This window comes from Rhea pennata, chromosome 3 (genome assembly GCF_028389875.1).
Source record: "Rhea pennata isolate bPtePen1 chromosome 3, bPtePen1.pri, whole genome shotgun sequence".
Classification (NCBI taxonomy): Eukaryota; Metazoa; Chordata; class Aves; order Rheiformes; family Rheidae; genus Rhea; species Rhea pennata.
The window spans coordinates 32018133-32042215 of NC_084665.1; the positions used below are offsets into that span (position 1 = coordinate 32018133).

General features: G+C 40.7%; 1 protein-coding gene across 1 annotated transcript; it reads right to left on the minus strand.

Annotated features, from left to right (window-relative positions):
- Positions 1 to 5369: 5369 nt before the first annotated feature.
- Positions 5370 to 18921, minus strand: CALM2 (calmodulin 2). The gene is made up of 6 exons (XM_062571940.1): positions 18812 to 18921; positions 14354 to 14384; positions 8908 to 9051; positions 8721 to 8827; positions 7710 to 7845; positions 5370 to 6267 (listed from the first exon to the last, which is right to left on the minus strand). Exons 1-6 carry the CDS (start codon positions 18812 to 18814, stop codon positions 6239 to 6241), a joined length of 450 nt encoding a protein of 149 aa, XP_062427924.1. The 5' UTR covers positions 18815 to 18921; the 3' UTR covers positions 5370 to 6238.
- Positions 18922 to 24083: the final 5162 nt, after the last annotated feature.

The following is a 24083-nucleotide window of genomic DNA, read 5'->3' on the forward strand; positions in this document are numbered from 1 at the left end:
TTGTGAATCAATTCCAAATATTATTGGAAATTTTCCTACACCCTAACCCCTAAAAAGGCTTTATTTTTAAGCATATTCAAGGCCTTTTGAATCAGTGTGAATACTCCATGGACCTTAGGGCTTCAGGTTAGACTTTGAATGAGTGCCTCAATTACAATTTCCCTGTTCTATGTGAATGATTATTGGTAACAGCAGCATTTCCACTATGGATACAGAAAGCTTCAAAGGAATTTTTTTAAGTGATTTTTCAAAGGCTTCAAGTGTTGTTAATGCTAGAAAAACCACCAGTGCGGGTTTTTTGTTGTTGTTGTTAAGAGAAACAAACTTGCTTGTAGTAGAGGTTTAAATAACTTAGAAAAGGGAGGAAAAAAAAAAACAAAAAAAAATGCAGCCTGAGTTTGCTGATGATCTAATGCTTCACATAGGGGAAAAGACCTTAGCAATTCTTTTTATTTATCTATCAGTTTGTCATAGTCGAGTGTGAAGGCGGCTTATTTTATTATATAGTGCAAAGGTAAAAGAGCTCATTCCAGAAACAGCCTTCTCTTCTAGAGTCTTCCCAAGGAGAAAGATAGCACAAATGCCTTCCCTTGAAGGCTGGTTAGTTGCATTTTTCTGATTGCTGAAAAGAAGCATGTGCCTTTTAAGACGGTACTAGGGGACCAGGTATATATTGCTGCAAAGATACAGCAGATTGGCAATCTGCTCTCGGGGCTTGTCAGACAGGGAAGGGAACACTTGACTGAACGATGACATGAGGTTGTCTATCATGCAAGTAACCAACCAGCACCAGAAGATCGCCAACTTGATGACTAAAGGGAACAACGCTGTACAGAGTGCTGAGATTTACTGATCAAGATGTCTGTTACTACTAACAAAAGTAGCAGCTCCTGACAGGAAAATTAATGTTACTTCTGAGCAAGTACTTGCCTACCCCAAGTCTCTAGCTCTTATCTGCAACATGAGGATTTCACAATCAGAGCACTCGATATAAAGAACAGATTCGATCCCAAATGCCGGGGGCACTAGAAATGTAATAACAAGATTAACTAGCACCCTTTCAGTTTGAGACCATTAGGACTTCCAGAGCCTGCTACCTTCAGGAACCAACCATGGACTCAGCAAGTAAGACTTCCATGGTCTTTGACTTGTAATGGTTATTAGATGTTTGCATCAAACATTTTCTTTCCGTCCTAGATTCTGAGCTTTATATTCATTCATCCTCCCTTTTCCCTGTCCCCTTTCCTTGCATTCTTATTTCCAACTCAACTCCTCCTAAGAAAAGTCAGTCCACCATGATACTGCATGACATCCTATGCCCACTTGTATTATTAGCGGTAACTATCTGCTATTTCGTATACATTTACTACCCACTGAACTGGAGACCCATTCTTGATTACTCCTCTAAAACCATGGATAGTGCTTATTAATAATGTATGTCTTCAGTTTTTAGCGTTACAGTTGTTTTTAAACAAATCTTTCAGGTCTTTCAAAAATCTGATCTTAAGGTATTCCCTCTGGACTAGATCTTTGGGCAGTTTCCTTTGGTGTTATCTTAGTGTTACCAAGGCACCAAAGTAAGTGTTCTGTTCTGCAAAGTTCATATTTAGAAAGCAATAGAAGGGTTTTGTTTTCTTTTAAAAGAGATAGCCAAGGAAAGAAGCCTCAATTTCAAAATAAAAACAGCAATTTACATCACCTGAAGGTGTAATTAAAATTGCACTTAATGAAAACTGGAAATTCAGGGCTCCCCTGGTATTTCCTCATTGATTTTAGTTCGCAAGTTTATCGCGAGACCTTAAAAATGCATTCGTTTTAGTGTAGACATACTTGAGACTCAGTTCTTCAAAAATACAGGGTAAATAACCTGACAAAGTGTGACTATTGTTGCAAGTAACAACTAAGAATTTTTTTCTGAATCAAGAAATGAAGATGTGCAATGCTTGTTCTCATTCCAGTCACAAGTCTGCATTCATGATAAAGTGACAGGTATAAGTAGAAAAAGATAGCTGAAGAGATGCATATGAGCTAAAAAAATATACGTACTCTAAGGTAAATTCGCCACCATTTCTCTCTCTGCCCCAAAGTTGATTCTCTTTCCTTTTCAGTATTCTGTTAAGAAACATAGAGACTTATTATGCAGTACTATTTCAATCACTATCCCTTTTGGTTGACAATTGCCTACCTAAACTGCACATCCCAGTGTATTTGTATCTCACTTATCTCGAATATCTACTTTTCTCATTTGGAAAAGAGTACAATTACTTTTAAAATTTCACTTTACAGAAGTTCTTTGGCAAACTGAACACCTAATTAGAAGTGTCTGTATTATTAAAATCGTTTCACAGACTAACCTGGAATTGGAATTAAGCTTCCTTAAGTATCTATTAAGACACAAAGACTCTGACAACATTTTTAAACACAGTATTTAAAGGAGAAATCTGACAGTATCCCTGGTCATTTTTCTCTTTTGCTTTCCATCTTATACTGTCAATGCCTGGACATGATTAATTCTGAGCCAAGGAAACTCATTATTTATACAACAGATACTACTTTATTAACAGTTCACTATAGCTTGCCTCTTAATGGCACATGATTATCTGAGACAGTACCACTTATGTAATAAAAGTATTACACATACACATATCAGGGTAGTCACTTTGCCACCCGCTGCATCCAACTGATCAACTAGCAGCTCCTGGAAGGGTCCAATGTAATGCAGCAAGGATTCATCTAGCTTACCTCTGCAGAGCCAAAATCTTACAGACCAACAACTCCGAGACCAAACACCCAGTCAGCATTACTTCATACAGGTCCAAGCAGCTGTGCTCCTGCATTATGTTCTGCTTTCTAAAGTATGGTCTCCCTCAAATGGTTTTGCCTTACCCATACCTCATTGGCATGCTCTTAGCCTTCAACTTCTTCCCTGACACATTGGCAGTCCCTGATTTATTAGCTACATCTCAACAGACTAACACAAGCTCATGAGCTACTATTCCACATACTGTGATAAATTTTCCCCAGAAAATCTCACACAACCACAACAGATTAGGAAAGTACCTTTTCAAGAAAGCTCGCAGACTTGCACTTCACTGCTGAAATAGACCTCAAGCTGAGACTTCGCTTGAGGTCCATAGTGTCCTGGTATCTTCTCTCATTACTTCTACCATCTATAGTCCTGTTTGATGATTCCTATCACCACTTCAAGCAAGTTACAAGATCCTTGTTAAGACTTTTCACAGGCTGTAGCAGCAGCTGCTGAGCTGCTTTTGCTGGAAAGGACTACCACCCTACCACAGTCATCCTTCTATTACACTAGTAGGGGCACTGTGACTTAGCACACATTACACCATCATTTAAGCACAGCCCTAGGCCCCACCTCACAGCCTAACCCTGCAATTTAGAAAAACTTAATCACTCCTGGGAGTTTTACCACAATGTTCAACTACTTACGTTTTTGTTCTTGCTGTTCCAGTAAGGCACATAAGCTTCACCGTGTTTGAGTTACAAAATTAGATCAAGGTTAGCATCTTAGCAAGCTGTCAGGAGTTGAATTTTCTATTTTAGAGCATTCCTATACATCTAGAAGTTTGCCTAGAATGACTTAAGGACTGTATTATCTAAACTGTTTTACAGTATTGAAAATACCTTCAGATAAGTGTCCAAAGTATTCAAGTATGAGATCAAGGCCATTAGTTGCCACCATATTTTACTAATATGTACCTCAACAGATTCATTATTCTATTAGCAGGAAACACAAAAAGAAAGTATTACCCCCATTCTGTAGTTAACATGCTATGTAAAATAGGGCTAGGAGACTTAATATTGACCCTAAAGAAAAAAAGCATTGCATCTCAGCAATATAGACATTAAACAATAGCATCTCTGATTCTTGTGACCAAACACTGAATGGGATGCAGCTAAAATGGTACAGTAAATAAGACATGCCTTGCTTCAAGTAAGCCTCATTTATTCATCATGTGCAAGGCATCCATCTTAGCCAAGTTAGTTCTGTTAGGAGAGACTCTCTTTTTAACCCTAGCTAAGCCAGACACTTTCAAATGCATGCTGAAGATGCTGGTTCAAAATATAATTCCCAGGCTGCTGAAAGTCAAGACACTAGGTTGACAAGCAAATGCAGCCTCTTATCAGATCTTTGTTTGCATTACTTACCTCTAGAAAGTCACATTCAGTACTCCCAAGATTAAGAATCTGAAGTGTTGGTTCCTGTACCCTGTCAAATCCTTCTCATACTATACAAGTTTAAAAACAGATGTCACGTCCAGCCTGCTTAAGTCACAGCAAGAAGACTATATAGGACAGTTGGCCACTTCTGTAGAATGCAAACCTAACAGGTATTGTGTTCAGATTATAAGCTTTCTGAATCCAACTGCCAATATGCAATGCATTGCTCTAAAAGTGATGCTAGCAAGTGAAATGCTTTTAGCATGCATCCTCTGGAAGATCAGTAGAGCTGCTTATAGATGTTATGGAGCAGAGTTTTTCAGGCCCAGTGACCACAAATTTTTATTTAGTGTCTTTGAAATGAGGGCTATCAGCTGCCCAGTTTTACTTTAAACACCCCATGGATGTTATAAAAGCTGTAAAAACATTAGCAAACCGCTCTGCTAGGACCAGTGATGGTTACTAGAGGCAGTGGCCAGTGCTCTGTTTAAAGGCTGCCAGAAGCCCCAACCAAAATATAAGATTAGCCAATTCTTGCACAGAGAAAAAGACAAGCAGCATAAGTCATATCTGGCATACTGCTGAGGTCTGATTTATCCTTGGTCAAAAGGGGTTTAAAAAAAAAAAATCAAGTTTTAAAAGTTTTGACCAAACTAGTGCTATAGGCACTAGCAGATCAGGAAGAGAAGATTTTTCTTACATAATCTGAGTCAACTGCATCCTGAAAGGCGACGGACTGACAGTTTCAGAAAAGTCCAGATATGACACTAAGTCACCCCAACGTACCAGATAATAGGGAATAAACTCCAAATAATTAAAAGAAAGCAAACAGGTTTAGTTGTCTGAACAAGGAATTTTAATTTTAGGTCAACTATTGAACTAGGTCAACATCCAGTTCACAATGTCTACAAATAGTGGGCATAACCAGTCACTACGTTAAGTTTATTGAAGCACCAAGCTCCACACAAGACTGTAAAATACATTTTTAACTACTAGTAAGAAAGCTTCTCCAAGTCAACAATACTATTAAGGGCCAGAGTTTAAGGTCTAAGTTTTCACCTTCCAAGCTATTTTAAGACAGCCAATCCATTGCATAAGCAAACCAAACTGCTACATACTGCAACATTAGAGCAGCAACTGAATTGAACAAATCCTGTAAATAATTCAAGGATACATTGAAACAGTATGGGTAAATTGTAATTTTTTATTGGAAAACAAATATACAACTTGGAATGGATTTGAGGCAAATCGTGCCATAAGCAGATTTTTGAAAATAAGTGGCTAAACAAAGTTTAAAAAGCATAGTAACAAGAGGAAAAAATGTTTTCTGGTACAGGACCAGCAGTACAAAAAAAATTGTGTACGAGTACCTGGATAATACACCCGTTTTGCATTAGTGCAACTTTTAAGTTTCATATTGTTGACTGTCAATCGTCCACAAAGTTAAGACTCCACATTTCAACAACATGTTACAGGTATGACCACAAACAAGTTACCATGAAACAAGTTAGAAGAGATTTTTACAGTGCATTAGCCACTTCACTATGTACTGTTCACATGGTTTTATCCTGCAGGTAAGCACAAGAGTCCTCATCCACCATCACAGAAAGCAGAATAAACTATCATGTACATACTGGAGAACTAGAGCCAGCTTGGTGCTTTAACTAAGGAATAGCTAATGCACAGTAAACCCTAACTTACTTTATGTAACTTGTTACATTAGTCATACCTAAGTCTCCTACAGCTATTTTTTTTAAACAGACAACCCAGATGTTCCCTCATTTAACCAACTCCATCTAACTTTAGATGTGCAGAAGGGCTTAAATATCCAGAGTAAGCCACATGCAACATTTGTTACTTTGATCAATTTTCCAAAAATCAGAACAATGACAGTAAGATAAAGGAGAAAAACATGGAGGAATGGCCTTCTAATTACTATACATGCATATTCTTTTGACAGTAAGGGAAAAACCTTTTACAGATAAGTTACAAACAGAGAAAAGGCAAATAAACAATTTTGTACAAGAAATTTAACACATTCTGTACAACGTCTTCACTTCGCTGTCATCATTTGTACAAACTCTGTAAAAGGAAAGAGTTACAAAAGTTACTCAAAGAAAAATCTGAATTAAGATCTAAAAAGTGACCTGCCTCACCAATTTTGAAACAGTGTTTAGCAATATACTATCAGATTCAAAAAAAGAAAGAGCACCTTGAAGACATGCCCCTTTTCCACCAGCCACATCTAAGAATATTCATGGCTATAGACCTCTACTTTCATCAGAAAAGTTGTTCCCCACTGAACTGGGGAACATCTTTTGTGACAAAACATTTATGTCCTGTTTCTCAATGAGCTACAGAAACACATCTAGTCACCTTGTCTATTAAAGAAATCATGCTGAAGTCACCATCTGTTAAATACATGTTCAAGCAAAGCATTCAAGCAAGGCATTACTACCTTGGCCTGAATCTCTTCAAAGCAAAATAGTTACGTATTACTTCGCTTAACTAGCTTTAAGTTTCTGAACCATTGCTATTTCACAGTATATGGGAAGTTAGTTCTCACAAGCTACGATTCTTTACTTACTGTGCCCAATATACTTAACTTGCTCAGCAAGTCAACAAAAGGAGTCTGGGAATCTGAAAGGATGTTAACTGGCTTGTTCACAAGCTCCAAAAGAGCTATTTGAAACAAGGGTTGCCTACCCTCTTTAACATCAGCTTCCTCATCTGTGTGTTTAAGTACAATTACATAGAAGTGGTCTCATTTACAAAAATGCCTCTTCACCCTCAAGTGAGGGCTCATGCTGATGTCATAACCAAGAAGTTGTTAAACGAAGCAAAACTTACAGCCTAGGAACAGCAAGGGGATTATCTGACAGCCCCCTAGCTCATGTTTGTACTCAAGCATTTGGAAAGATAAAGTGAAAGTCGCTTCATGCTTGAGCTGCAAGCAACTAACAAAAGCCCTTCTGCTTCACAACTTACTTTCAGAATCAGAAGAGCAAAGCAAGCAATAACTTACTTCTACTACAAATGACGACTCAAGTTCCCCATTTTAAAAACATTCTCTGAACTTCTTAAAATTGCTAGGCATTTCAGAGGCATCTTCCCCTTTTATTGGTAAGTTTAAAAGTATTAACATTAGTAACTTGCTAGAGTTCCATCGATTTCCTTCCCTTGTTTGCTTTCAGATCAACATTTATCAGTGTCATATGTGATTAGAATACACACATTAACTTCCTTATTCTAACAATCTCTAGCACCGTTAGATTTAGAGAACTGTTTCTTACCCTATACAGTTCAAGAGCCATTTTTTCATTGTATACACCTACAAGACTGAATTATTGCTGCTTTATGCATAAGGTATGTACTAGAAGTAAAATATTAGCTTAAAGGAACACTAACTGCTGAGAAGACCTCCCATCTGAACACTGTCCTATTTAAATTTGATATAGGTACCAAATACACTATTACCATGGCGTGAAAACTGCTACACAAAGAATCAGTTCATGGCTCCTTACCTTCATAGTTTACTTGACCATCACCATCAATGTCTGCTTCCCTAATCATTTCATCAACTTCTTCATCTGTTAGCTTCTCCCCAAGATTTGTCATCACATGGCGAAGTTCTGCAGCACTAATATAACCATTACCATCCTGGTAGGGGGGAAAAAAAAGAAAGCCTGGAATAGACTAAGGTCAAATGATTTGAATACAATTTAAGAATATTTCTGATGAAGTTTAACATTAAGAAGTTAGTATAGCTTTATTCAAACATTTGCACAAGGCAAATGACAGCTGTAAGGCTATCCTCAGTATGGTCTAGGTTTAGTCTTAAGACTATACATCTTGAAAACAACTTATCCAATACATCCTGGTATAGGACAGCAAAAGTAGACTGTATTTCTATTGCTGACAACGTAATTTATCTTTTGCAGCCTCTTAGGTGATGGATACCACCAATCATGTGACAATCTGGTTGAAATGTCTACTCCTTAGATCAGAAGCTGCTTTATTTCACCTGCTTCATGAGTACAGCTAACAGTGGCCTGTGAAGGCCTTTCAGTTACATATTCTATCCTAGCTGCTATGCTGGATACCAAAGTATACTGCATACAGAATGAGAATTGACAGTCCTCCTGTAAGCTGAAGTCATATTCTGTTTAAAAACGCATCTAGCATAAGAAGCTGAGTAACTGTAGACTCAACCAGCATCCTTCATAGTAAACACTACATAAAAGACTTGAAAATTACCATTTTTAAAATATTTAAGCAATTCCCCTGCTAACCTTGTATCAGAGTTTCAGTACCATAGCAAATGAGATAATGTAAGAGCTTACTACCACCCAGGAGACATAAGCACTCATTTCACTTTCAGGTACAGTCCCACAGTAGATCAATTTTTATGCTGACTAGTTAACCTGGAAATTCTAGACAGTAGGACTGCAAGTTTCCCTCAGTTCAGTGAGGAAGTTCATTAGAATTCAGTCTGACTTCCATAACAGGAAGATTTAAGGTAAATGTTTTAGTACCTTATCAAACACACGGAAGGCTTCTCTAATTTCTTCTTCACTATCTGTATCTTTCATTTTTCTCGCCATCATTGTCAGAAACTCTGGGAAGTCAATTGTGCCATTGCCTGCAAGATACTCAATTTGTTAGAAAAAGACATGGCTTTAGGTATCCTACCAAGTAATTACCTACTAGTAAAAATCTTACCATCAGCATCTACTTCATTGATCATATCCTGTAGCTCTGCTTCTGTGGGGTTTTGACCAAGCGATCTCATCACTGTCCCCAACTCCTTTGTAGTTATAGTACCATCACCATCCTTGTCAAATAGTGAAAAAGCTTCTTTGAATTCTGTACAACAAGAAAAGTGAGTCAGTATCTTCTGATCTGGAACATAAAGCTTACTTTACCTTATAAAAATCCAGTGTAGTTCATTGTTGTAAGGCACAAGATTTTCCTACTCTTAAGGAAACTTCAATATGGAGTTCAGTTTGCTATAATCAATACCAGCATGCAAGCACTAGCATTTGAACAAACACTTGCCAGCCTACCAATAACATTTTGACCTAAAACCCCTCCAAAACAAAACATACACAGAAGGGTCATCCACTTCAGAATTGCTTAGACCCACCAACTGCTGGAATGACCTGTATCATTGGTAGGAATTATTTCACACTGGCACAGAATCAAGACAAGTATTTCTGCAAATTTGAACACGATAGTGTTCACGCACTTAGGTTTATGCATCTTCAATTCTCTAATTTACTAAAAGCATATTCTGTACTCCGAGTGTGCCCATCCTTGATAGCCTTTGTTTTAACACTGTTTCTGCTAAGCAAGTACTTGGAAGTGCCTGGAAGGAACACACACTTTCATTTGTAAAGGAGAACCAAGTCCAGGTTTTATGAGCAATCCTACAACAACAAAAAGTGGTTTTTACTCAAGTTCCTTCTAGGAATGCTTCTCTTAGGAAGAGTAAGAATAAATTACTGTAAGAAAAAGCTGAAAAGGGGTATTCAAATGTTACATCTTAGTAATGCTTCTCAGAGCTCCTAACATTTAACCATCCTAGCTAAAAAAAAGGAATCCTCCATGTTCTTGCACTGAACTTCTGCACATCTTTAGTCTAGGTATATACAAAACACTCACCATTCAGTCCCTCAAGGGGGGATCATTGCAGTCATACCCATTTCTGAAAGCCTCCTTAGAAAGTTGCTTCAGCCCTACTACATCCTGAAGTAGCCTTCACTAAAAGTAGTCAAAACTGTGGTAAGACTGCATGTTTCAATGTTACCTCTTAATCCCCTACAATGGCTATATTGTCCCCAGCAATATTAATACAAGCACAACATGTTTAATTGTGCAGGTCAAAAATGGAGACAATTTTAATACATACCATCTGTCTTTGGCCACAGACACCCAAACTTAATTTACTGGACAGAAACAGTTCATGCAAAAAAACAGGTAATCATGAGTTTTTGAAACAAGAAATATTTCAATGCATAGTTCAGATCCCTTTACAGCTTCCAGAATACCTGAGTTAATGCCTTTGGAATAATTAGCTGAAGAGTATTTCTATATGAGAAACTCTTCCACAAACAAATTTAACAGCTCCAAGCAGCCAGCTTTCCAGACAGTGGGTTTCCCAGCTCAGAATTAGTCATAATAAAAGTTTTGTTATTGTGACACGAACAGCCTCAAGTCTTTGTTCATCCGTTTCATACTCCAACAGTATGAGTGAGTTGAGTACAAGCTGTCAAGTGTTAAAAACTACAAAACAGTTTTAATAGTTCATGGACATAGCTATAATAGCAGATCCATAGTTGAGTCATCAAGACAGTGGGGGGGGGGAGGGAACCCCACACACTTCTATATCTAACAGGCTTAATATTCTGAAAGTCAACTCCTGCCATTTAGTGCATAAGAATCAGAACAAGGCTACTACTGGACCAGAGGGAACAGTTTCAAGATAGCACTATTTCTGCACTATGCAGAAACAGGCAGCTAAATCTTATACCTAACCTATTCACTAAGGAAGAAAGGCTTTTGGGTCAAGCCTGGTAGAGATGACCATAATCTGTTACAGAAGTACCATGGAAGGGGCAAACATTTGACTAACAGACTATGAGGACTTATCACAATCAATTACCTATTAACTACTTCAGCCTTAAAATGTATTTTAACTGCACTGTAACCCCATCACAAAGCAGTACTGCAGTGATTACACTTAAACATAGCACTCCTACTTTCATACAACTCAGACTTGCTTTGTAGAAAGCAGAACCATTCAGTGGCATATTCTGAATACTTGAAATGGACCACTCAGGGGACAGTTATCTTTGAATGAAAGAGACTGTAGGTTAAGAAATAACGAGCTATAAACTGTATCCATGCAGACTGAAGTTAAAGGAACACGAGCAGCATGTCCACATTTGAAATGCTGAATGAAGTCAGGGTTATGATTAAAACAATCAGTTAACTCTTTAACCACTTCTAACTACCTCCAGTAATTAGGAGCCCAGGAATTACAGCCTAAGCAGGTATAGTTTACCTCAGAACAAGAAAAACCTAGCATAGCTCTAGACAACTTATTGTAACAACCAGTGTAGTAAAGGCATCTATGAAATGCTGAAATTTAAAGTGAGAAACTCTGTTCTTGCTCAACAGACTTAATGTTGCAGGAACCGTCTCCCATGCCTTGGGAACACCTTTGACTCCATGTTATGATAAAGCAAATTCTCCTAGCTAGTCAACATGCCATACTAAACTGCTAAAACTGTCCTGAATCCTAGAAATGGCTAGTTGTCAGAAGCATCTAAGGATGCAGTGCCAAGAACAGCCTCCTCAGGCCAGCCTACAATGGTTAAGCTTTTCACAAGGAAAGCAATAGATCAAGCAGAAAGATGATTTCCAGGCTGCATAAGGAGAAAGTAGCCTAACAGAACATTAACTCTGAAATCGCCCACATTAAAAATAAGCCTGTAACAGTTTCTTCTGAGGCATCTCAGCACCATATCATCTTTCCAGACGAACTGCTAGACTTAAATGACCTCATATGTCCAGACTTAGAATAACTATTCCCACTCAAAAGCCATTTACCAACTATATCCAACTTCAAGAGAATCAGTTGTTCTTTTCACAGCCACCAGCAGCTTAAGACCTAAACATGACTACTTCTACTATGGAAGAAATTCTGAATAGCTGCTATGGTCAAATCCCCAGAGAACTGCAATATACTAAGTGATAAAACACCTTGCACAAGCTTGCTAATTCAGAAAGTCACTTTAGTTTAGAGGCTTCTATTTGAGGTCTATGGAAGCTCACTAGATTAGTCCTTTTGCATCCTTCAAGTTTTCTGACTGCCTACATTTACTAGTCCTGACCTATTTACCATTTTTAATGGTAAGCTTAACCAAAGGGGCACCTATTTGTTTTGGTAATTTAATCTTTATAGAAGGTGAACATTAGTTGCAGCTTCATTTAGTACATATCCAACTTTCAGGGTTGTTACTTTTTACAGAAAATATTGCTTTTGGAAGTCTTTCACTTTGACCTGTAAGAACAAAAGACTCCAGTCTTATACAATCAGTGAGTTCCAAAGTCAGCCTAGGCAGCAGGAAATATGAAAGAACTTACTAGAATCTACATGTAGACTTGTGCTTCAGAACAAAGCTAGAGGTGAAGGCGGATGTTTTTAAAAACCCAGAAGCAGCAGCAGCTTTAAGGAACTGAATGTTGTCTTTATCTTTTAAAAAAAAAAGAATATGCTCACCTTTAAGTCAAAGGAGATGCAATGGATTAGGAAAAGCTCAAGCCTTTACTACACAGCTAAGATCTGTGTCATACATCCAAACTACACCATTGACAGTTCTCATCTTTTTCAACATGAGACTCTAGGCTACAACAGCCAAACGAAGCAGAATGCTTCAATAGTTCAATATTGTAACTAAACAATACTAGGGAGATCCTTAACAAACCTGCAGTGGATTTATGTCTTTGCACCAGAGGTATATGGTCTGCCTGCATACACATTTGCTTAATGGAACACTGCAGTTAAACTGAAAGTGGCAGACCACTTTATACCAGGGATTGACACTAAATTATAATTCTTTCCACACAGATGAGAATTCTCTATTCAAGTATGAGAAGCTCATTTGTATTCAATGTCAGCCCTGGGAACTATTATACTATCATTATTGGTTAGCTAACATTTGGACTAACCCTGAAGTAGTGTTAATCTTCCTGTTTATTATTCCATAATCAGATACACAAAGCTTCTACAGTTAAGAAGCCATAAACTATTCTTGAAAAGACAGCAAATACAGATTTTATGATCAGTTTAGTTGAAGTGTGCTTTATTGATTGCAAGATATGTAGGCCACTTGCAGAAAAATCTCAGGTTGAACTAGATTTGACTTGTGCTATGGCAACAATTAAGTAGACTAATGACTGTCCACACAACCATAATTAGTCTCTTATGAGTTAAAGCTACCTTCTAAATTCCAAAAGCTACAGAAGAATGTTCTTACACTTCAAATACAGCAATTAGGATAGAAACAAACTAGGTCATTATGACACCTCAGTATTTAATACAGTGTTTAAGAGTTATACCATCATTAAATAGCAGTATCTTAGACTGATCTGTATAGTTGGCTGGATAGCATTAGATTAGCTGAAGCCTAACATCCTCTAAAAATCATTTCACATCAAATCTATGCACTCTAAGATTTGCCTGTGTAACTAGAAACCTGTCAAATCAAAAGCTACAGAAATGTTTATATTCATCACAAGGCCAAGTTCTGCATTATCAACATACCACAGCTTTAAGTCACACCAATTACTGAAGCTGAAATCCACTTTTGAAAAAAGCAGTGAAAAAGCTAATTCGTGTAGCCTGCATGGGCAGGAGATGTGATAACCAGGAGTTTGAGCCACAAGTAGGACAGTTCTCTGTACACTAAAACCACTGCTGGGGTGAGAAGGAGCAATACTGTAACTTGGAAGTTGCCTATTTCAGTAAACATTTCAGAGCCATATCAGACCCTCAGAAAAGCATACAGGACATTTATGGCCAAATACACAACGTAATTCTGATTATGGCCTATCAGCTCTTGGTCCTCATGAAGCCAGTGTTTTACTGTCATCAGAAGGAGTCAGAGCTCTGACATGTCTCTGACAGGACACTGCAAAGCAAATTAGTTCCAAGACTTCTGCTTTCTGCTAAAAAGTGTTGAAGGCTTGGAATCTGAAATACATTTCCTCCCCCCACCCTCACAAATTAGTTAGCACTTCAGCAAACATTAGCCCATTTTGTAGTTATGAAAAGAGCCTGAGTCCATAATCTATTGAAGTGTTTGATATAAAAAAGGAGTTTCATTAGATAAAAATGTAGTGTTACAGTACCATCCAGTATAATCTTTACAGGAAAAGACATCTTCTCGTGGCTGGTAATAGGAGAACAAAACATCAGATCCATTGCATCCAAAGTTGTTTGGTCAAAGGCAAGCCTTTACAATTTAGCTGATGAATTAAAGCATTCCACACTAGTTCTTTAATTCTAAGAAAGCTAAATATCTTGCATAACACACAGTCACTGGATTAAAGGATGTGCCAGGTCAAGCAAGAGTATCAACACAGCATGTAAAAACCTCACCTGCAATCTGCTCTTCTGTCAGTTGATCAGCCTGCAATAAGAAGAGAATATTATTATAGTTGAGCAAAAGTTTGAGTCAAGGCCAAATATTCAGAAGCCTCTACAAATCTGTATGTAAAGTAGCTGCTCTTCAGAATTTATCTTTAATGTTCAAAAATAGTATTAACCAACAGAGCTCAGAAGTCAGTCATCCACACTGCTTACCAGGAAATGACAACCTGTCCTCATTTACTGATCCTGTAAGTATCAGATACACTCAAATACTGAATTACTACAAATATGAACAGCTGCCCAACAAAGACTATTAACTTCAAGCATGCAGGTCCTTCTAGATAAGCTAAAAAACCCCAACCAAACAGAACATACTCAAGATATCAGACTAATACTTGGGTATATAGTCTCAGCTTTTAGCATTAAACACTTCAGGTTTAAGCCTTGTGGCAACATCCCCCAAAGCTGAGGGGGACTCTAGTCTATTCTACCAAATTAGAGAGTCATAATTATACAAATATACTCCTCTTTAGAAGGACGTGATCCCTTAATTAACATGAAGCTTCATGTTCGAGATCCAGCAGTAAAAACAGTCCATATAATCAGTGCCAACAGCTTTAGAACGATCTGGTAATTTGAATGTATTTTTATTTTGGTTTTCTACACTGCTCTTCATTATAGCTTGATCAGCATAAGGGAGTTTACCATTCAGTCTTTCAGTGGCTTTGTATCAGAGTTGTCATTTCTGCATCACTAATTAGGTAAGCACCAGTTCCTAGTGAATACCTGAACAAACTGCATTTGCCAGCAACTAAAAACAAGTTTTTCCAAGACCAAATCCAAACCAACTCTTAGAACATGGAGTGTTTGATTAGAAATATTTTTCCCCTAAATTTCCGAATCAGTTAATTCCTCAAGCAAATTCTGAATAGCCTCTAAAGGTCACTTGTTTCTTCAAGGAGGTGCCGTAGAGCTTTCTATCCCATGAAAAGCCACTGAAGGGTTGAAAGACTAAGGTGTAAAAAAAACAAAGCACTCACACTTAAACACTGGTATTTTAGTTCTGTTCTTATAACCTCCTTGCAGTAAGCTTTCCAAGTTATAATTACTGCAATAGACAGTACTATTTTCAGTCATTAGTTTTGCCTATGAAAAGGTCCGTCTACACACACCTCTTCTCAGTATTTCTTTAGCAGATGGCACAACTTGTATATGCTCCATGTGTCAATTTTAACTTGAATTTGCACTACATTTCTATATTTAATAGAGTCTTGGAAGCTTCTGGTCACATTGCTCAACAGGAATGAGGTTAGCACCTCAGGCAACCCTCGAGAACTAAACTTTTTTTAAAAAGTTATACAATACAGTGACAACCCAAGGTTAAGGCAAAAAAATTTCAGGCTGCCTATGGCTCACTTACTCTTTAAGAATCCAGGTTATACTAGTGAGCAGTTATACCACAGCTATATACTCCACTCAGTTTTTGGATGTGTAGTAAGTATTCACATACAGGCTCAGCATCTTTTAAAGAAATATTCAAGAGATCAGCAAAGCTAGTCAGAATCAGTCATCAATTCAATATTAAGCTTTGATACTGCTGACCATATCTTTATCACTGAAGATAAGATTCACATATTGTTTGTCTGGAGTTATCACTTACATAGGCTAATACCTTTGTGTGCTGTATCATTTTTACTGCTCAAGTGAAGAGAATGGTGTACTACATTTCTATATGGTATTTATATCCACAGAAAGTTGTCAATTAGATGTAAGTAGCAAGAACCTAGTTTATTCAAGTCAATACTTACAGGTTATCAAGCCAAGTTGCATATTGTTTTACATTAACATTACACAGACACACACGACATTATCTGTTAGAAGTCCCCAAACTATTCCTCCCTAACTCTTCCAGCAACTTAAGCATCCTATAGCCACTGACAATAAAAACAGATAAGCTTTGTCAGTACCTGTAACGGGTACAGTGTTCAAGAAGAGCACAAAGACTTCCTAGAAGCCACAGGTAAACGGCAGTTGGAAGATAAGCTTGGGGGTAGGGCAAGGTTGAACAAACACCATCTGTACTCTGCAGTGCTAGGCTCTGCAGGGACTGCTGCACAACAGCAGTAAAAGGCGGAGCTAACAAGTCTGCTAGATAGCTGTCTTAGCCATCCACCTGCATGGCTTGTATCAGCCCTGATCCACTCATGGAAGTTACAGCCCACTACAGTCTTGTTATAGATGCCTTCAAAACTTGCTTTTCCCAATTTTAACCTAGTTACTCATACAGCATACATGATGCAGGCATTCAGTAATTCAATACAGCTTCAAAAACATGCATTTAAATGAAGTTATAGTTATAACACGCCTATGCTGCAGAAGCTTTGATAAGCCCCTTCCTTTTTGTCAAGATCTACCTGAAAACCTCTCCTTTGACATATTCTGAAGAGTCAAGTTTTAAGTATTATTACCAACATTTAGATACTCAATTTTTTCATCTCAAATCCAGGAATCCATCACAGCTGTAACAAGGCATTCTTATCTACTTTGCAGCAGTTTTATTTTTTACTCTAAGAGCCCCCATTCCTTACACAGATTACATCGAGTGCCTGACAAAGAATATAAGCGTCCCAGAGAAGGGGAGCTGTTACATGAGCAGCAATTTCAGCAGCATATGCAACCTCTACAGGAAGTGTTCTATTAAGTCAAAATTGCTATGCAGTAGTCAGTTCAGAAGACCCTCAACAGATTCAGGTCCAATGCTGCTGAGAGAGGACTATTAGCAATGCATAGAACAGATAGCACCTGTGAAATACAACAAACCCCCAAGTTTGGAGTAAGAACTGAATGGATAGTTCTTCTCTGACAAGATTAACTAAAGAACAGGAACTACACAGACTAGCATGTAAGAGCTAAAACTTATGCTTATGGTGGCTTACTTGGAGTGCAAAGCTTTCTGCTCTACCTAGCATATGCAGCATTGGACAACATATATTCACAGGTTTAGTCAGCCTGGTCTGTCACGACTAACCGTAACAACATTCAAAATGCTGCTCTGGCTTCTGGACACACCCATTCCTATACAGATCTTGCTTGAAGATACTCCATTTTTGGTTCTGTACATAAGATGACTAAAAGCAAAATGAAAATCTTCTGCTGCTATATTCACTGCTTTCTTTATGGATGGTTTGCTGTATAGGTTCATAATTCAAGTAAAAGATCAAATCCAGGCTTCTGTTCATCTCTCTTCCTTACCCATCAAGGAGAATAGTTCAAAAAGAGCTTAAAATTTAAGGGCCTATCTTTCACGTTAGACATTTTGAGTTCATGGTTATTTGATTCCTTAAAAGCATGTAATAATGAAAAGGCAATTCCACTATACTGCATCGTCTCTTAATGTAGATAGTACTAAGTGGTCACTACCATTACTTTAGTTACAGAATTGTTCCTTTTTGTATATTTCAATGTCCACTTGTTTTAATCAAAAAAGCTAAACTCGTGTCCTTTAGACCAAATTAAGAACAATTCTCCAACTCCACTCAACGTGTTCTAATTCGACAGTTGATTAAAATCCTAAACAAACATATTGCTTTGAAAAATAAATCGGGCTTGATCAAGAAAATGCAGTACTGTCCACCGCAATGGCCAAAACAGAAGATCAAAAAAAAAAAGTTCAAAAATCCCTTGTTCAATCGAGCCACCGACAGCGAGTCAGCATCATAAAATCGGCAGGGGAAGAACGGCTCCAACGCGAACTGACAACAGGTCTAGCAGGGAAATGGTGCAGTGAGGCAGCCAGCCCCTCATCATCATGCTGCTCAGAAGCTGCAGGGCTCCGCATTGCATTATTACCAGGCGCAACACACCTCGCTAGCGAGCCAGACATCTTAAGCGCTCGCAGCACCAGTTGCCGCGACGCTGGTTCCCCGGCCCCATTCAGTCACACGCTCCGGCTCGGCGGCGGCGTGGGGGGGGGAGGGGGGGGAAGGAAGCGATAAGAAAGTGGAGCTGGTGCCATCGTGGCAGGCTTCCTTCCCCCTCCCGGCACCCCCACGCGGGTCCCCTCCCAGAAAGAACCGTTATCTGCCGCCCGCCGCCCCCCCCCCCGGCACACACCCCGACAAAGCGTCATGGCGCTCAAACCGAACGGCAGTTTGAATTTGAATCCGCACCAACGCCCCAGGGCGGGAAAGGCACCCGGGCGGGATTCGTCCACCACCACTTCCTCCTACGCGCAGGGCGCCGCAGAGCGGGACCCCCCCGCCCCAGCCTGCCCACGCCGCCGGGCTGAGCCCGCCAGCCGCACAAGGGGCGCTTTCTCCCCTACCCCCACCCTTCCGCAAGCGGCCTCGCCCCGCACCCACTCGACGACACGCGCCCCTTTCCCCCTCCCGCACCCCACCACAAGCGACCCCGCCGCCGCGCGCCCGCAGCCAGCGCCCTGCTGCCGCCCCATCCCCACGCACTCACCATGGTGGCTCGGCCTGGCTGTGGGGTGTGGTGGAAGCGAACGGCTGCACGGGGCACAGCAGCTACCAGCCCGCTCTACGGCTCGCCTCACACTGAGCCCTGCCCGGCCGCCAGCAGTGCCTCATAAACCTCCTCACCGCCCGCCCGGATCGCTCCGCGCCGCTCCCTCCCCCTCCCCTTTCCTCCTCAGTGAACGAAGATGCGAAAGAAGTCCCGGCTCGCCGCGCTCTTCACGGCAGAGCCTCCCGCACCGCGACTGTGCCCCCTTCCCGCCTCCAGGCCTCCGAGCCCCAGCAGAGGAGAGGCTGAGGTGCGGGAAAGGGGCGGATTTCACCCGCAAAACGGGGCCGATGGGGGGGCGCCAAGAGCCAGTTGAGGGGGAACTATTTCTCTGGGCGGAGGAGGATTTTAGAAAAAAAAATGCCGAGGAGTGCAGGGTCTCCAGAAGGCGGGCGCTGATTGGCGGGTTCGTACCTGCAATGCGTCACTTGGACATGCACAGTCTGGGCTGGGAGGCGGTTACCCCTCCCCCCGCCCGCAGTGCGCGAGGCCCTGCGCGGCCCGGCCGGGCCGGGCCGGGCCGGGCCGGGCCAGGCCGGCGGCGGGCCTGGGGGTGCTGCCGCCGCCCGCCCTGTCCCCGCGCCCCTACACACACATCCAGGGAGGGGGTGGTTATGGCCAGAAGCCCGGCTGCCCGCAGCGGGAAGGCAGGCGTTGCGGCAGGGTGTGGGCAGAGCCCCCCGGCGCGCTGCTGCTGTTGGCACCCGTGTGATGAGCGGGAGAGGCGGCGGCCTCTGCAGAGGAGCGGGCTGGGGGGGGAGGGGGGACGTGCAGCAGGGACGTTGGGGCGCCCTGGCGCTGCCAAGGGGTCTCCGGAGCGTGACCGCCGTGCCGGGACAGGCTCTCCCACACCGCACCGCAGCCAGTATCAGCGCTTCGGCTGGCAGCAGGCGCGGGCTGCGCCGCAGCTCTTCGCTCGGGGAAGCGGCGCGGCGTTGCTGCTGCCGTGGCGCGGTCACAGCGCTGCCGCAGCGAGGGGAGAGCGGGCGGCGGGCCGCAGGCCGCGGCGGCAGCAGCGCCGAACCCGCGGGCAGACGGCCGCGAGCAGCCCGAGCCGGCTGGCTGGCGTTTGTCTTAACCGCGTTACCTTGAGGCCTTAGCAGCGTCTGCGAGAGAAACGTGCCCCCCGAGAGCGCGTCGCCGTCACAAATTTCAAGTCTTACCTCACCCTGCTCCAGAAAGCTTCACCCACAGAGTTACTAAATGAGACTCGTTCTGTATCCAGGCATAGGCCCGAAAAATTCTCACTTCACTTTCTTAAGACAGAGATGCTTCATCACTAGTAGCATTGTTCAAAACAACATGTTCCCATATTACCAACCAGAGAGTCCCTTCGCACCTGCACCGTGGCCTTGTGCTGGGGAATGACAGATGGCCAGCTACTTTCTCAGCTCTAAGATCTCGGGGCTTTATAAGGGATTTCGCTAAGATACTTACTTTTACTTATTTCATCCAAAATTTCCAAACTGGCAAATTGATTTTCAAAAGTGTATAATGCAGCTAAAATCAACAGATAATTCAGCAAATAGCTGGCACTTTTGCTGAATTCAGTAAAACTGGGGCTAGCCAGCATCTCTGAAAATCGCAACACTTATTTTGTGACCATAAACATGCTATTTAACTTTGAGGCACCAAATCTGCATTTTCTGAATGGTAGAGAACGAATTACCAATCACCAGACAATAAAAATGACCCCCTGCCATTCAGTAGCTATTGCCATAGAATTGTCTAGTTGACATTTGAACAGTACTTATAAATTTATTCTATACCTATCTATGTATTATTACAAAAACTAAGAGCAACTGCTCTCACTTTATAAACTAAAGATGTTTCACTCTCTGCTGCTCTTTGCAGTCTTTGTGCTTTATAGACCATATAAATAGGATGCACTTGGAAGAGGACTAGCACAAAGAAAATTCTTTGCAAAAATTCTGTTTTTCCTTCTGAATATTAACTGAAATTCTCAGGCCTGTTCTCTCTTCAGAATTAATCTCATTTTCACTGGAACAAAGGAGAAAAACAGGACAAAGTTTCTTAGAGTATTCAGAGACCCCTTGTTCAGTACCAGAACCTCTCATCCTCCCCACCCTACATTGTGATCACGGGGAATAGGGAAAACAACACAGTAAATTTTAAACTTAGCTTTCAGTCTTGAAATCTGAGCTTGTCATTTTTTGATACTTTCGCTTCTTAGCACTCCTTTCCACTTAAACATATTTACAGCTGTCCAAAAACCAAAGACATCTAATTATTGTCTTTTCAGACTCTGATAGCATTTTTTAAATGTATAACTAGATGAAAACATACTTTCTAGAAAAAAACAAATGCAAAGTTAGTTATACATGCCTCCTTATACATCTGCAATATAAAACAGTAGTAATTCCTTACCTATGATCAGACTATTCTCAATGCAGCTAAATTAGGCATAAAGATAGTTTAAAGCAATTTTTACTCCTCCCCATGCCCCCTTTCATGCAGCTTGAGGGATTGCTCTGGTGTTCCCAGCTTTTCTACAGTCCCAGAGGCGTGAATCACTGATGGCAAATTCTTGATCAAAAATTAGCTTTGGAGATCTCCTACTCTAGCTTTGCCCACTCTAGCTGTGGAGTAGCTTCGCTCAGGGGCCCTGTATGCCACACAAGCAGATCTAGAGCAGAGCTTGCACTAGCACGAGCCCAGAGCGCGCTGCTCTGTCTACGTGGAGCAGAACAATGCCGTGTAGAGACACTACTTTGGGTCCAAGGAGCAATACGACCACTTTTGCTGTGCCTGACTTATTAAGGTCTGTCTGGGTATACCTACTTAGCCCCGCTGCAGCATCGCATTGACGTAGCGGCACTGGTTTCCATTGCAGAGCCACCCTCTGTTGTCTCTGTGCTTACAAGTCGTTCAGTATGGACGCGTCTGCAGCCATAAGCGCTCCACCCTGAACGATGGATCCTGTTTGTAAGCATGGTCCATGCTCATAGCAGCAGATATGTTAATCTTGGAGATAACTGTAAGTATCTTGGTGACAGAAGATCTCTCCCTTTATGGTACTTACTTGCTTTCCATTGTTGTGTTAAATAACCACCTCATTCTTATGTGCATTTATCCTCACAATATCTCAGAGAGACAAGATATTGTAACACTCAGTTTTACAGATGGGTTATTCAGGTACCATGACTCAACTCAGTGAATTAATAAAAATTGGGTGTACACATATTTCTGCAGAGCAGGTCCAAATACATTTGTCCTAAAGTAGATAGAAAGCAGTGCTAAGATTTACGTTCTATCTAAGTCCACTGCCTGGAATTCCCTATTGGCTGCCTCTGTGTCATCAGAAACACTGAGACAATAGGAGATACGAGGCCTAAGGTTAAACAAAATTTACACTCTCTAATTATGGCCTAAAGAGTCTGCAGCGGAGCAGGGACTGGAGTGCAAGTATTTCAGGTCTCAGAACCTGATCACTGTACCATTTTTTCTGAACTACTGGATATGAGTCACTTATAACTCGTATTTTTCTAGTTATATTCAGTTTGCTTTACAGGATGAAGAAGTGGTCATTAAAGTAATCCTCCTTCTGCCTTATACTTCCTATGCCCTTTGCTTCCTTGATCTGTTTCTTTCCCCTTTCTCTGTTCTTACATGTCTCTTTTTTTTCCATCTGCATTTTCCTTCAGCAGAACCCATTTCCTGTGGGTTTCATTACCACCCCCATCCTGATTCCATCTGTTGAAGAGATAGCAGTGAAGTTAACTTGCAATTACACTCGCAGTGAATTACACCAATAGTTAACGTGGCATCTCTCAGTAAGAATGTGGACATCCCCATGAAATTAATGGGAGAGAGGAGAGCTTGCCCCTCTCACAAACAGGTGGTCACCAGTCTGAGGTAGATAAAGGAGCAGCTTCTCAGATACCTGTGTCCTTTCTCTGTGGCCACAAGCGGTTGAATTCCCTTAAACAGCCTGGCTGACGTTCTGGAGAATCTGCATGTGCCATGTGAGGCACAGAAATACATCAAATGCCTGGATGCAGCTGCAGGCTCGAAGTTTGGCACCTCTGACAGAGCAATAATGAGAACTGACTGTAATTTCTCTGTCACAATGGTCCAGTATAGCTCTACTTACTTGGACATTTTAATGTGATCATTTCTCTCTCAGGTAAGTAATTTAATAAATTTGTCAATGCTTGTGTGGTGTACATTTTTTTCATGCAGAAATACAGTCTTATATAAGTCCAGTTCCAGGATTGTGGCAACAAATTAGAAAAGCAGTTGGAGCTACAAGGTTAGGTGAGCTGTATATGCCAGCAATTTTCGCAGTTAATTTATATGCTGTATATATAATACTGTGTAAGTTTATTTTACTCTATAGTTTTAAAAATACTTTAATGTGTTGTGTTTAATGATGTATGTGGAGCACTGTGCAACAGTATAAAATGCTATATTTGCCTCCTCAAGCTTTGCTATGTCATTTCTATATAGATTATCGTAATAATTTGAACAATCTAATTAGAAATTAATTGCAATTTGTATATATGAATTTCTCTAATGAGAAAAAAAGGATTCTTTGAGTGCTAAAATTTAACATTTAACTAACTACATGTAGAAGTAAAATAGCTCTTGACTGATTTTGCATAATGGATCTAACTTTTTTCAGCTTTGTCTATAACAGAGAGAGAAAACCTGCCACCCTGAGAAAGGATGTTATCTCCAGTTCCAACTTTAAATCACACAGCCAATGCCTTATTTAGATAAAACTAGGGTGTAAATCAACATATAATCACTCAGATGTACTTGGAAGGCCCGTTCAGTCTTTAACAAGGAGAAAGTTTTTTGCTATATTCAGAATTTTAAGGCACTGAATGAGCAGTTTGATCATACATATTGATCATACACAATCCGAGTACTGAGAATTTGAAGGAATTGGGACAACTGCTGATCCAGCTAACCTTGCCTCACCTGGATGGTAGCAGCTATTCCGAAAAAATATAGGTTTGTTCACTGTATTGAGTGGAAGACACCGCCTCTAAAACAAACATGGTTGTGAGGATAGCTACACTTCTGTGTTTTAACACCTGGCTTTGTCCATTGTGTATGATGCATGAACCATTCATACCATATTGCGTAGTTTTGCTAAGCCACTGGCAATGCAGTCTTTTTGATAAGAAGTAGTGTAGTGGATTCCTCACGACACTTTGGCTTCAATATGAAGCATATAGATAAG